Raw genomic sequence first — 15,608 nt, 5'->3', positions numbered from 1 at the left:
AATAGAGGTGTAGTGGTTAGGTGCCGAAGGCAACATTGAAGAGGTGGGCTTTGAGCAAGGATTTGAAGATGGGCAGGGAGGGGGCCTGGCGTATGGGCTCAGGGAGTTTATTCCAAGCATGGGGTGAGGCGAGGCAGAAAGGGCAGAGCCTGGAGTTGGCGGTGGTGGAGAAGGGTACTGAGAGGAGGGATTTGTCTTGAGAGCGGCGGTTACGGGTAGGAACGTAAGGGGAGATGAGGGTAGAGAGGTAAGGAGGGGCTGCAGATCGAGTGTATTTGTAGGTTAGTAGGAGAAGCTTGAACTGTATGCGGTACCTGATCGGAAGCCAGTGAAGTGACTTGAGGAGAGGGGTGATATGAGTATATCGGTCCAGGCAGAAGATAAGACGTGCAGCCGAGTTCTGAACAGACTGAAGGGGGGATAGATGGCTAAGTGGGAGACCAGTGAGGAGTAGGTTGCAGTAGTCAAGGTGAGAGGTAATGAGAGAGTGGATGAGAGTTCGGGTGGTGTGCTCAGAGAGGAAAGGGCGAATTTTGCTAATGTTATAGAGGAAGAAGCGACAGGTCTTGGCTATCTGCTGGATATGCGTAGAGAAGGAGAGGGAGGAGTCGAAGATGACTCCGAGGTTGCGGGCAGATGAGACAGGAATGATGAGGGTGTTGTCAACTGAGATAGAGAGTGGAGGGAGAGGGGAAGTGGGTTTGGGTGGGAAGACAATAAGCTCGGTCTTGGCCATGTTCAGTTTCAGGAGGCGGTTGAACATCCAGGCAGCAATGTCGGATAAGCAAGCCGATACTTTGACCTGGGTTTCGGCAGTGATATCTGGTGTGGAGAGATAAAGCTGGGTGTCGTCAGCATAAAGATGATATTGGAAACCATGAGATGAGATCAGGGAGCCCAGGGAAAAGGTGTACATTGAAAAAAGAAGGGGTCCAAGGACAGATCCCTGAGGAACTCCAACAGAGAGCGGGATGGAGTGGAGGAAGAACCATGAGAGTGTACTCTGAAGGTACAGTGGGAGAGAGAAGAGGAGAACCAGGAGAGGACAGAGCCCTGGAACCCAAATGAGGACAGTGTGGCAAACCTGACTTAGTACAGTCCACAAAAGCAGAATACATGTCTTCTAATAGTTAAAAAGGCTTTTATTCTTGCCACTTTAAAACACAACCTGACATGGCCACATTTCAAGGGCACAAACCAGGGGCAGAGTGAGAGTGGTCTGGGCCCCCCCCGCCTGGCTACTGCACGACACCCCCTACCGCCGCAGCTGACGCCATCACCATCCCAGTTCTTTCCTACCCACTGCGGTGCTGATACTCCCCGCCCACAGATGCAAATTTCAAAAACTGACATATTTCAATCACTATACTGTAGGTTAACAAATACACATAAAGCAAAAAAATGGAAAATATACCACCACCAATTTATTGGATCAAATATATTTTCCAGTTAGCTTTCAGAGGCCAAAACCTCTTTCCTCAGGTCAGGACAGTATACTGCTATTATGGTATTCTGTTCTGACATGAGAAAGAAGGGTTGGGTCTCCAAACATTAGCAAAAATGTATTAAAATTAGTCCAATAAAGATATCATCTTATTTCCATTTTCTTTATTAACACAGCTACCACACTACTTTATACTAAACTAAAAATAAAATTCATTTTTCCTACCATTGTTGTCTAATTGTATTGGTCCCCGTCTCTTGTTTTCTTCTTTCCTCGCCCCCTTTCCATCCAGCATCTGCTCCCTCTCTCTTTCCCCTTTCCATCCAGCATCTGACCCTTCTCCCTCCTCACTTCCATCCAGAGTCTCTCCTCTTTTTCTCCCTCCTTCATCCAGCATCTGACACCTCTCTCTTCACTTCCATCCACTCAAGCCCCTCTCACTCTCCAGTTCCATCCAACACATCTGCATCCTCTCTCCCCCTTCCATCCAGCTTCTATCTCCTGTCTCCCCTTCATCCAGTGTCTGTCCCTCCTCTCCCCATTTCCATCTGGCATATGTCCCTTCTCTCTCCCTCATCCAATGCCTGTCCCTCCTCTCCCTCTTTCCATCTGATATCTGTCCCCTCTTTCCTCATCCATCATCTGTCCTCCCTTCCCCCTCCATCCAGCATCTGTCCCATCTCTTCTCCCTTCCATCCGGCATCTGTTCCCCCTCCCCACTCCATTCTCCATCCATCGGCTGTCCTTCCCCATCACCCAGTCACCCTGTACCTCCCCTGCCCTCCCCTCCACCCACCCGTCCATCAACTCTCCTCTCCCCTGCCCTCCTCTCCATCCACCCATGTCCAGCAGCTCTCCTCTCCCCTGCCCCCCTCCATCCATCCATACCCAGCGATCTCCTCTCTCACCTGCCCTCCCCTCCTGCTCCCATCCATGTCCAGCGATTCTCCTTCACCCCATCCTCCCCTCCCATTCATATCCACCTGCCTGCCCTCTTCTTCCCCCAACATCCCTCTTTTTCTTCCTGCCACAGTACCACCCTACATGGTTTAAATCTTTTTTATTACCTCCGTCAAAGCGACCGCTTTTTCTTCCTGCCACAGTACCACCTTGCGTGGTTTAAATCTTTTTTATTACCTCCGTCGAAGCGGCCGCGTCATTGAAAGCCCCGCCCGTCTCTGGCCTTCCCTTCATGAGTTCATTCCCTCTGAGTCCCACCCTCATGGAAAGAGGAAATGACGTCAGAAGGCAGGACTCTGAGGGAATGAACTCACAAAGGGAAGGCTAGAGATGGGCAGGGCTTTCAATGACGCGGCCGCTTCGAAGGAGGTAAATAAAAGATTTAAACCCCAGTGTGTGGGAATGGGGAGAATATCAGGAGAACGGTGGGCATCAGGGCAGAGCCTCTGGGCCCCCGAACACTGCCTGGTTGCCCAAACGGTCAGTTGACCCCTGGCACAAACAGCTAATAGTTGGTAAATGTAACTATGAAATCAGATCAGCAGCTAGCAGCAGGATAAAAAGAGTATCTCCTCCTTTCTCAGCAGCCTTTGAGAAAGGAGAAGACACTCTTTTTATTAGAAGACGTGTATTCTGTTTTTGTGGAGTGTACTGCTCCTTCTGCAGAACGTTTGTTCTCCACTTCTGGATTTCCAAACCAGACTTAGGACATGCCTCGTGTTAACACCTATTCCCAAATCACTGCTTAGGGTTTATGCTGGTTCATATGTGTAAATCTTCTAAAATCATCTCCTTAGGGTACCACATGCAGGGAAGTGTTGGGATGGTAGTATGGAGAGAGGGGGAAGAAACAATATTAAAATTCAAGAAGATATATAATAAGCACAGAGGGTCATTAGGGATGGACAGGCCTAGATTTAGGAATTGGCAACAAAGGCAATGCCCTAGGGTGCCAAAGTTTGAAGGCACCAAACACCGGGGCTGAAAAATCTGCTACTATTTGCTGTAGGACTATAGAATATTATTTGCTGACTGCTCTTCGGTCCTGCTTATGGATGCAAATATCTGAACTCTGCCCCTAGCAGCAGGGAAGGAAGAGTAAAACAAGCTGAGTAGGGTGTATCATAGTGTAGGTTCCCTGGGCAGAAGTGACAGATCTGGAGGTCTTTGCCAGCAGTTTCTCTGGAAACCTTGAGAAAGTGAAGTCTGACTTGGTGTATGAAAACTCATCTGCTCTGGCTCTAGGTCCTATCGTAGGGCACGTTGGAGATGGAAACTTCCACTGCATCATGGTGCTGAATCCAGACGACCTGGAAGAAGTCCAGAGGGTGAAAGAGTTCACAGACAGACTGGCCAGGTAAGCAGGCATAAGAATACAGAGGAAGGTGTCATGGGGCAATGTGAACCCCGAGCTGAGTGCAGAGCAGCAGAGAAGCAGCTTTGTTTCAGACCATTTTGCTCATCAGCTTGGGATGTACTTGCCTTGGTGTAGAATTATGGTTAAAGTCAGAAGAACCCGGGGGGGGGAGACCGATGTCTGAAGGACTAACAGACAACCAGCTGGTCTTTCACCTAAGTGGTGATGATAGGTAAGAGTAGGGACTTAAATAGAAGGGAGGGGGTGAGGGGTAAATGAAAGCAAGGATGGGGGAGAGGGGGGTTCATATTGACAACAGCAGCAAATACTTTATGGAGAGATGCAGTATGTTGATGTATGTTAGCAGTTGATCAGCGTTGCCTGTAGCCCTTTTGATGAATAAATTAGTAAAATTTATTGATTCAATAATAAAGTCAGAATCCCTTACCTCTTGTTTCGCTGTATAAGGTTTAGCAGAAAAGGTTCCATGGATCCAAATTTAGAAGCATTCTCCAGTTTTCAGCAATTAAAAGAACATGGGCACAGATTTTAAAGAGCAGGGACTGGAGCAGTGCAATTCTGTTGCCTGTTCATGACTGTCTACCTATCTATCAACATTTATATTGAAATAATCTGGATTCATTGCAGTAGAATACACATCATAGTAAAACACATACCATAAATGTATACATATAAACAATGATGAAGTCCAGCTTAGACAGACATAAGGTAAATGTTCCAGCGTACATTCCACAAACAGAAATATTTCTCCAGCACAAATAAGCAGCAAAACACTTGAAAAAAACAACAATTCTTTCAGTTGTTAATGAAACTTCAGATAATTCTTTTCCACTCTCGAACTGGGTCCTGCCACTGAAAAAGCCACTCACTGAACAGTAACAGAGCTGTCAAGTTACTCATTCCAGGAGGGAGACTTTTTGGCCGGTCCTTGTAGTGATTTGAAATAGATCGTGAAAATCTCAACTGTGAGCTGAATATTCTCATCACCTGTAGGTTACAAGTTGAAATCTAACTGAAACCTTTTACTTTTCTCAGTTGTAATCCAACCCACACTATTTTTCTTATATAGATGTCTAAGTAAAGAGGGTAAGCCATCCTATGAATTTTTCTCAGCAAGGTTAAATAGGACCTGTACTCAAATTTTACCATACACAAAATGAATATCAGGTCTAAACTGTTACGCAGTTTGCGGCACGAGTGGCAACTGCATAAGTATTTCCTTTAAAAAAAATGTTTTTGCAACATATAACTTTCACTGTTCAAATCACCCTCCGTTTTCTGACAAAATGTTATTAAAGTTCCAACATACAAATGTAAAAAGGACAGAAAGTAAACACCTAATATGAGCAATCCAAACAGAACAGATGTTACAATACTGTATTTACTTACAGTACTTTAATCATGTCTATACCCAATTATCCCTTCCCATTCCCTCCCTGTCCACCCAAACAAGTTATAATATTGTCACTCTATTTCCACCTGCAGCTAACATTATAGCCTACCATTTGATCCACTGCTAATCTATGATATAAGTGTACAATCTCCTCGGACTCTGTACACTTATATCACCCCAGACAGGCAAACCGAGGTAAATGATGTCTGACTACTTCTTGACCAGATGTTATAAGTACATAAGTAATGCCATTCTGGGAAAAGACCAAGGCCCATCAAGACCAGCATCCTGTCCCCGACAGCGGCCAATCCAGGTCAAGGGCACCTGGCAGCTTCCGAAACGTACAAACATTCTATACATGTTATTCCCGAAATTGTGGATTTTTCCAAGTCCATTTAGTAGCGGTCTATGGACTTGTCCTTTAGGAACCCATCCAAACCGTTTTTAAACTCTGCCAAGCTAACCACCTTCACCACACTCTCCAGCAACGAGTTCCAGAGTTGCATTATGCGTTGGGTGAAGAAACATGTTCTCCTATTTGTTTTAAATGTACTACAATGTAGTTTCATCGCATGCCCCCTAATCCTACTATTTTTGTAATCTGTATATGACAAAACGTTTTGTCATATACAGATTACAAAGAGACGCTACAGTATCTGTAATCTATTACAAAGGTCTGTATCAAGACCATCCAACATCAAGGCTGATTTCTAGTACCAGGATCATTCAAGACTCCTGAGGCAGGCCTTCGCCCGAAACACGGTACTGTGTCGAGTCTGTGAATAAAGTGATACCCTACACATCAGTATCCCGTTTCCCTGGAGTCATTGGTCCACTTCCCACTTTTCTTTAACTGTTGTGTTTTCGTGGGAGTTAGTGTTCATCCACCCCTGTGGATTACCTCCTCCATGATTTAGGCTCTACACCCTTTCTGATATTTTAGTGCCACCTCAGTAAGGCCAACACACAATCTCTCCACTGCAAAACACTATACACACTAAACCATAACAGTACTAATTCCAAGGCCAGGACGAGCTACAACCTTAAGCATGAAAAGGCAGAACTGTAATTACACCAGGCTCTAAAACACCAATACACTACCTCGTGAAAAAAAAGCAAAACAAAAAGGGTTGCAAATACTACACGCTAGCAGAATACTGCACCTTGACCACACATGAAAAACACATGACACAACAGACATGACACAAGGAACTAGAAATCAAAAAATATGAAGGCAAAATACTGAACTGGAAAGTTAACTCAAGAAGTCAGACTCAGCATGCAGCAATACCAGAAAAATTGAAACTTAAATTCTGAATAAAATACTTTTTTCTACCTTTGTTGTCTGATCATTTCGTTTTTCTATTCGCTTTGGTCCCACTGTCTTCTGTTTTATGCAGTGTCTTCTTTCCATTTGATATTTTTTCTCTCACCATGTCCACCATCCTCCTGTGTCCTTATGCGTCCTCTCTACCATCTGTAGCCCTGTCCCTATCCTTCCTCGAGTTTCAGTATCTGCTCTCAGCGTGGTCCAAACCAGCCCTTAAACTCAGCAGTTTCCCTCTATCCATATCCAGCATTTCTCCTCACTCCCCTCCATCCATGTGCATCTCCTTCCTTTGTCTTTCCTTCCCTCCAGCCTTGTCCAACATTTCTCCTCTCTTCCCTGCCCTCCACTCCATCCATGTCCAGCATTTCTTCTCTCTTCCGTCCCCTCCATCCATGTGCATCTCCTTCCTGACTTCTCTCCCTTCCATCCATCTGTCCAGCAACTCTCCATTCTCCCCTGCCCTCTCCTCCATCCACCCATATCCAGCAAATATCCTTTGTCCCCTGCTCCCTCCCTCCCTCCATTCATCCATCCATGTTCAGCAATTCTCTCTCCCCTGCCCTCCCCTCCATCCATCCATGTCCAGAAATTCTCCATTCTCCCCTGCCCTCTTCGCCATCCATCCATATCCAGCAAATTTCCTCTCTTCCCTTTCCCCTCAATCCATCCATGTCCAGCAATTCTCCTCCTTCCCCTGCCCTCTGCTCCATGTCCAGCGATTTCTATTCTCTCCCCTGCCCTCCTCTCCATCCATCCATGTCCAGCAACTCTCCATTCTCCCTGCCTTCTCCTCCATCCATCTCCAGCAAATTTCCTCTTTCCCCTGTTCCCTCCATCAGTCCCTGTTGTCTAGCAATTCTCCTCTTTCCCCTGCCCATCCTGTTTTTTTCCATCCCCTTCCCCATTCTATCCGGCGTCCCCCCCCCCCCCCCCCCCCCCCCCCCCCAGCATCTCCCATCTCTCTCTCTCTCCTACTGGCAGCCTGGAGGAACCGTGAACTTACATGCTCTTCCCTTTCCTTCTCTGCCTCTCATTCTCTCGCTCGCTCACTCCCTCCCTCCCCCTCCCTGGCAAAGCATAATACAAATGTGCGCGTGGCCGTAGTCCTGCTGTGTGTGCCGCTGCCGGCTTCCCTCCTCTGTCTTCCCTCCCCTCCCCTCCATCCATGTACAGCATTTTCCTATCCCCCTCCCCTCCATCCATGTTTATCTCACTTCCTCTCTCTGCCCTCTTCTCCATCCATGTCCAGCATTTCAACTCTCTCCCTTCCCCTCTATCTGTGTGTATCTCTTTCCTCTGTCTTTCCTTCCCTCCAACATTTCTCCTGCCCTCCCTTCCATCCATCCATGTCCAGCAACTCTCCTCTCTCCCCTGCCCTCCCCTCCATGTCCAGGGTAAACCTACAAAACAGATGAGGATGTGATTCCATGTGCCCCAATGAAAGGAGAGTGTAATTCTACTTCCATTTAATTTTAATATATTCCATTGTCTTTATAAACACTAGGCTTCCCAAGGCAGATTACAACCAGACAGTTAAGATGAGCCCATCAGGAAACAGAATATTCTCACTGAAATCTGGCCATCTGAATTGTATAGAATAACAGTGAAGAAAAATGAGCACAAACTACAGAATTTATAATTGCTGTTTCTACTAGCTACAATAATTTTTGAAGTTTTTTTTTAGTGATATTCAGTTATTTATTTTCTCCTCCACCTTGTAAGGCACTGCCTACCCCACAAAAAGAGTGTTAGACTTGTTAAAGATGGACCAACAATAAAGAATGACAACGTGGATGCAGCAGCTCATAGGTTTGCTTGCTGTGTTTTGAGTGAACAGCGACGGCTGCGCGGGGGAGTGGAAACAGAGATTTACCAAATGGCTTCCTTCCTTACAGTGGACTAGATAGGCTGGCTCACTTCCACTCCACTCTCTAGTACTGAAGTTGCAGCGGCGAACTGGCGGGCAGCAGTAGTAAAAGCAGCAAGCAGGCAGGCTCGACTCCGTCCTTCACTTCCCTGCCCTCTCTGCGTCCCGCCTTCCTCTGATGTCACTTCCTTTCAGGCAGGCAGGCAGGCGGGACGCTGAGAGAGCAGGGAAGCGAAGGACGGAATCAGCGTCAACTGCTATCCATGTTGGCACATCCTCGACATCAGTGGAGGAAGCTTCGCTGGAGCCAACACAGATGCCCCTCGGGGTCATGGTACCTCTTCATCGAGGCGGGCTCAGTCTTAGCCCTTCCACGAGAAGATCTTGGCTGACACCGTTAAGGAGCGCTCATGAGATTCAGAAGAGGATCCATGGTACTTCTTAAAGGAGGAGTCCTGTGGCATCCCATCTGATCCCTCCCCTCCACAGGAAAGGAGGAAGTCTCCACCTGAGAGCCTTTATTTCCCCTTCTTTGTGAAGGAGATGGAGACTGCCAACCCAATTCCTTTTGAAGTGGAGGACGAGCACAGGGCTAAGATGTTCGAGGTCTTGGACTTTGACTCTCCTCCTAGACAAGCTGTAATGGTTCGGCTTCACAAGATCTTATGGGACATTCAAGTGAAGAACTGGGAGTCCCCTCTGTTGGTCCTTCTCCTCCCCAAGAAGATTGACACCATCTTCACACGATCTTATGGGACATTCAAGTGAAGAACTGGGAATCCCCTCTGTTGGTCCTTCTCCTCCCCAAGAAGATTGACACAATGTACCGGATTCAGTCTTCCCCTGGATTTGATAGGCCCCAGTTGCCTATCATTCCCTGGTAAAATCTGTGCTCAAAGGGCCAGGAGTTCTAGGGACTATGCTTCGGTGCCCTCTGGCAGAGAAGCTAGAACCCTGGATTCTTTTAGGTGGAAGATTATCAGGCCTCAATGTTCATCTCCTGTATCCAATTGTACCAGCTCTACACGAGCCTGTACTTGTGGTCCTTGGTGCGCAGTATGTCTGACTTAGCAGACTCTCTCCCACTGGAGCAGGCCAAATCTGTTTGCCAGCTGGTCAAGCAGCAGAAGGCGTGTCGTAAGTTCTTGGGCAGGGGTGCCTACAACAATTGTGATATGGCCTCTAAGATCTCTGCCCAGATCCAATTATTAACCCTCCAAATCCAAATAAATAAAATAAAGCATAGCGATGCACAGACTCTCATGGCTGCATGTCTTTGACTTGAACTTGGTGGTCCAACAGAGATTGGTGGATGCCACGTGCCAGGAAGATAATCTTTTTGGAGAGAAGGTGGAGGAGGTCACTGACCTCATCAACACACACACTGATACTATCGATTCTGTCTCCCACTAGGCGCATTCTGCACCTGCCTCCTCCTCTAGGTGTTTTTCTTTGGCAAGTTAAAGAGGAGTACTTATTACTCACCAGCCTCAGCAGGCTCAGCCCCAGCATGCTTGTTCTTGACAACAGTGTGCACCTAAGGCCCAGATGACTCCCCAGTCAAAGCAGGGAGTGAGCTTTTGATGGCTTGCAGGTTGGGGAAAGGCTGAAGTATTATCAAGAAAGGTGGTCCCTTGTAACCTCCGACTGGTGGGTTCTTCAAATAGTCCATCTCAGTTGCGCCCTGCATGGGGTAGACACCACCAGATTGCTTATTGAGAGCACATCACTTCAGCTCTACTACTACTAATCATTTCTATAGCGCTATTAGATGTACGCAGCGCTGTACACTTGAACATGAAGAGACAGTCCCTGCTCGACAGAGCTTACAATCTAATTAGGACAGACAAACAGGACAAACAAGAGATAAGGGAATATTAAGGTGAGGATGATAAAATAAGGGTTCTGAACAAGTGAATAAGGGTTAGGAGTTAAAAGCAGCATCAAAAAGGTGGGCTTTTAGCTTTAATTTGAAGACGGCCAGAGATGGAGCTTGACGTACCGGCTCAGGAAGTGCACCAAGATAAAAGGAATGGAGTCTGGAGTTAGCAGTGGAGGAGAAGGGTGCAGATTTACCCAGTGAACGGAGTTTCCGGGGAGGAATGTAGGGAGAGATGAGAGTGGAGAGGTACTGAGGAGCTGCAGAGTGAATGCACTTATAGGTCAATAAGAGGAGTTTGAACTGTATGCAGAAAAGGATAGGAAGCCAGTGAAGTGACTTGAGGAGAGGGCTAATATGAGCATAACGACACTGGCGGAATATTAGTCATGCAGCAGAATTTTGAACAGAGCAGGTACTTGCAGAGGAACTCTCCACCCTTCTCAAGGCCTGTGTGATAGAACCTGTTCTACTAGGGGAAGAAGGTAAGGGATTCTATTCCAGGTACTTCATTGTACAAAAGAAAATTGGGGGGGGGGGGGGGGGGGGGGGGGGAACAGCAAAAGCAGGTACTTGCAGAGGAACTCTCCGCCCTTCTCAAGGCCTGTGTGGTCGAACCTGTTCCACCAGGGGAAGAAGGTAAGGGATTCTATTCCAGGTACTTCATTGTGCAAAAGAAGACAGGGGGGATGCATCCCATCCTAAACCTAAAGGGCCTGGACAAATTCTTGGCCAAAGAAAAGTCCAAGATGCACCCTGCTTCCCATGCTTCAGGAAAATGATTATACAAAAGCAAACCAGGGAAATAAAGTCAAACAAAATTTTATATTTAATAATAAGTACACACTGTGTAGAAAAATATATAAAGAATAGAGAAGACCCTCAGAAAATAAACTCACCCTTGCAGCTTGCTAGAATATAGCTGCTAAAAAGGATGGATAAGCTTTTTTTCATTCACTGGGTCTCCATACTGCCATCCCTTTATCCCTTGATCTTAGCCAGCACTCCTCATTTCAGTGTAGAAGAATATATAAGCAACAATTTTAATCAATTTTCTACAACTGTGCACTTCACCACATACATTCATACAGCAATATAAAGATAATATTCAAAAATAAATGCAATAATAATCTTGTTTCACTTCCCCATACAATAACAGCACACTCATATATCAAAACATGTATAAGCTATATGCACTGTAAGTATCAAAATATCAAAGTAGAATATAATATAGGAACTTATCTTCTTGCTGCTCAAGCACCCACAGAGCTGGCTCCTATGGTCCCACACTCTCGTGGCGGGCGGGAAGGCACTCGGGCATGTGCAGTGGAGTATTTCTCGCACTAAAAGATCTACTTTAAGCTAGTTACAACTCTGGACTGGCAACTTGGACTCTGCGTTACCCATGTGTGATAATATAAGGCCTGCTGTCCTCAGATTATACCTGCTACAGGTAAGCAACTTCGCTATATTGTTATCTGGCATTGATCAATGGTAGTCATGTTATATTTTTCTTTGACAGTAAAGATATTACCTCATGAAAAGAAATTTCAGACTGGAGTGGGTTTCGATGACAGTTTCAGTAGTTGGAGAATAAGGCTAGTTCCAGGCAGACTTCTAAGGTCTGTGCCCTGAGAATGGCAAGGACAAATCAAGATAAAGTATGCATACGTAGTATCACATTTGACAAGTCACAAAAATCCCCACACCATTAATATGTCCAAGGATTGCAACTTCATTCCCTACTATAATCATATTTATATTTTTTGTTTTTCTTTATGTTTTTTATATTTTTCATATGGAAAAATAAAGAAAAATATATATGATTATAGTAGGGAGTGAAGTTGAAGTCCTTGGAAACATTAATGATGCGAGTATTTTTGTGATTCGTCAGTTGTTGACATCCTTTCACCTGATTATTTTGTACCAATTTAACATTGCTTTGAGTATATGTAGTATCACATCATGTCTTATGCCATGAGTTTATCTTGTTGTGCAGACTGGATGGACCGTACAGGTCTTTATCTGCCATCATCTACTATATTACTATGCAAAAAAAAAAAAAAAGGCTAGAAACAATGGGAGCTGTAAAGTGTAATACACATGAGGCAAAAGTTTTTTCAGGCAAACCTTAAGGAGGCATATCAAATACTCAGATTCTGAGAAAATAGGAAAAAATATTAGCAGTGCCTCCATTCTCTTTCCCACAGTCACATGTCCTGGTTCCTGTGTTAAGGCTTAGAAAGGAAGTTGCTGCAACATAGTAGATGATAGCAGATAAAGACCTGTACGGTCCATCTAGTCTGGCCAACAAGATAAGCTGATAGCATAAAGTATGATGTGATACTACATATGTATACTTGATCTTGATTTGTCCTCGCCATTTTCAGGGCACAGACTGTAGAAATCCGCCCTGCACTAGCCTTGTTCTCCAGCTACTGAAGCTGAATCTGTCCAGCTATGATCAGGGCACATCTCATCATCGCTAAGCTTGTTGGGTTCCATGCCTTCTATACAAGATTCCTTTGTGTTTATCCCCATGCATTTTTGAATTCTGTTACTGTTTTCATCTCCTCCAACTCGTGCAGGAGGACATTCCAGGTATTTACCACCCTCTCTTTGAAAAAGTACTTCCGGAGTCGGCCCCCCCTACAACCTAAATTCATGTCCTCTAGTTCTGCCACCTTCCCATCTCTGGAAAAAGTTTATTTGTAAATTATTACCTTTCAAGTATTAGAATATCTGTATTCACCCTGTCCCTCTTTTCCTCCAGGGTATACATTTTCAGGTCTTCAAGTCTCTCCTCATACGTCTTGTGATGCAAACCTCGTATCAGTTGTGTCGCTTTTCTTTGAACTGCTTCAAATCTTTTTACATCCTTAGTAAAGATATGGCTTCTAAAACTGAACACAATAATCAAGTGGGGCCTCACCAATGACTTTTACAGGAGTATCGACACCTCCTTTCCTCTGCTGGTTATATCCCTCTCTATGCTGTAAGAAGCTTTAAGACCTTCTTTTTAGAAACTGGTAAAATTTCAGCTGTACCTAGGGGTTTAAGTTTTAGGGTGAAAGTCAGCTCAGTTTAATGACTAAGTGTAGGTACTTAAATTTGGTGGCTAGTACTGAAAATGAGTGCTAAATGCTTAGCTTTCTTTGTCTTAGTCTAACCCTACCTACTTTTGAGACACTCAGCAAAGATATTTTCAGTTCTGTGTATCTAGGCACCTGGATCGTTTGAATATTGGCCTCTAAGAAAGCCTAAAGAGATACTTAATTTGATCTCTTTCTTCTATGAAATTTTATTAAAGAATAAAAACAGAGCTGAGAGATTTCTCAGTCCTTTAGAAATTCCAAAAATAGATTTCCGATGAAAGTCTAGTTTGAATCTATTCCAGCTGGAGGTGACTGCAGTAATTAAATCATTGGGCACAAGGAAATCATTAACTTTTGATGAGCTTGTGTCTGAATCCTACATCATCTTTCCAGATATTCTAAGGCAAGTTTTAATAAGCAGATATAAAGCAACAATAAGCTGAGTTCCAATTGTTATTGAAATTACTATTATGTAAATGGCAGTTGAGAGAGATTAAGAGCGGCTTATTGCCTTGCTTAATATAAAGTAGAAAATACCGGCACATCAAGATAGCAAGGCAGACGTTATGTGAAATGAGAAAGAAAGCAGGCCAAATATTAAGGTTTACCATATTTGATGTATGGCAAATCAATTGTTACTGTGTTTCTAAGTGGTTAATAGGCATAAGATAAAACAGTAACAAAATAAAGATTAAATTAAACATAAAACAAGAGGAATATATATTCTGTATTGTCCATGCCAGACCAGTCTAGACAAGTGGTTTGTGTCCCCCTGCTAGCAGATGGAGTCAGAAATAGCTCAGAGCTGCTGACTACATTCCCCTTTATAGGGGGCTAGGGCGGCCTTCAGCTCATCAGTATTTCTCTGGTGCCAGCAGATAGTGCAGACATAATGCAGCAGCTATGACTAGGCCACTCTCATAGTAACATAGTAAATGACGGCAGATAAAGACCTGAACAGTCCATCCAGTCTGCACAACAAGATAAACTCATTTTACATGGTATGTAATACTTTATATGTATACCCAAGTTTGATTTGACCCTGCCTTTCTCAGGGCACAGACCGTAAAAGTCTTCCCAGCACTGTTCCTGTACTAAAGGTTCTGAAGCTAACGTCAAAGCCCCTTTAAAATTTACACTCCAGCCCCTCCATATCTATTCAGTCACGATCAGGGCACTGACTGTAGAAGTCCGCCCTGCACCATTTTTATTCTCCAAATACCAGCGTCACCACCCAATCTCTGCTAAGATTCCATAGATCCATTCCTTCTAAACAGGATTCCTTTATGTTTATCCTACGCACGTTTGAACTCCATTACCGTTTTCATCTCCATCACCTCCTGCAGGAGGGCATTCCACATATCTACCACCCTCTCCGTAAAAAAAATACTTCCTGACATTACTCCTGAGTCTGCCTCCCTTCAACCTCAATTTGTGTCCTCTAGTTCTACCACCTTCCCATCTCCGGAAAAGGTTTGTTTGCGGATTAATACCTTTCAAATATTTGAATGTCTGTATCACGTCACCCGTTTCTCCTTTCCTCCAAGGTATACATGTTCAGGTCAGCAAGTCTCTCCTCGTACAGTTTGCAACGCAAATCCCATACCATTTTTGTAGCTTTTCTTTGCACCGCTTCCAGTCTTTTTCATCTGTAGCAAAATACGGCTTCCAAAACTGAACACAATACTCCAAGTGGGGCCTCACCAACAACTTGTAGAGGGGCATCAACACCTCCTTTCTTGTACTGGTTATACCCCTCTCTATGCAGCCTAGCATCCTTCTGGCCACGGCCGTCGCCTTCACACATTGTTTCTTCACCTTCATATCCTCCGACACCCCAAGGTCTCTCTCCTGAGTCGAGCTTACTAATCTCTCCTCTTCTATTCAGTATCTCTTTTGGGTTTCTACATCCCAAATGCATCACTCTGCACTGCTTGGCATTAACTTTTAACTTGAAACTACAAAACACAGCTTCACACTCACTGTGTAACACAATGGGTACAAGAAGAAGCTCTTATTTCAATTAATATCAATTTATGTAAATTTAAGTGGAGAAAAAAGGCTTCAGCATCACCACCCAGCCAACCAGAGATTATCCAACTATAAGGCGTGGGCCCGGCGCACCATCATCTCACCAAAAAAAACTCCACAATAGTAAATGTTTTCAAAAGTTGCTAATGAACAAATTCATGTATCCATAAATTATAGGATTTCCACAGTACTTTATAATCTAGTGATATGTTAATACTGCCGGTTACTTAA

General features: G+C 44.6%; 1 protein-coding gene across 1 annotated transcript in view; it reads left to right on the top strand.

Moving 5' to 3' along the window:
- LDHD (lactate dehydrogenase D) overlaps window positions 1-15,608 on the top strand; it is a 112,092-nt gene that overhangs the window by 73,477 nt on the left and 23,007 nt on the right. Inside the window, exon 10 of the mRNA XM_030203636.1 lies at window positions 3,650-3,761. Within this exon, the coding sequence (XP_030059496.1) occupies window positions 3,650-3,761 (112 nt within the window). The remainder of the gene's footprint in view (window positions 1-3,649; window positions 3,762-15,608) is intronic.

The sequence above is a fragment of the Microcaecilia unicolor genome, chromosome 5, assembly GCF_901765095.1.
Source record: "Microcaecilia unicolor chromosome 5, aMicUni1.1, whole genome shotgun sequence".
NCBI lineage: Eukaryota > Metazoa > Chordata > Amphibia > Gymnophiona > Siphonopidae > Microcaecilia > Microcaecilia unicolor.
This window is presented reverse-complemented; position numbering and strand designations above follow the sequence as displayed.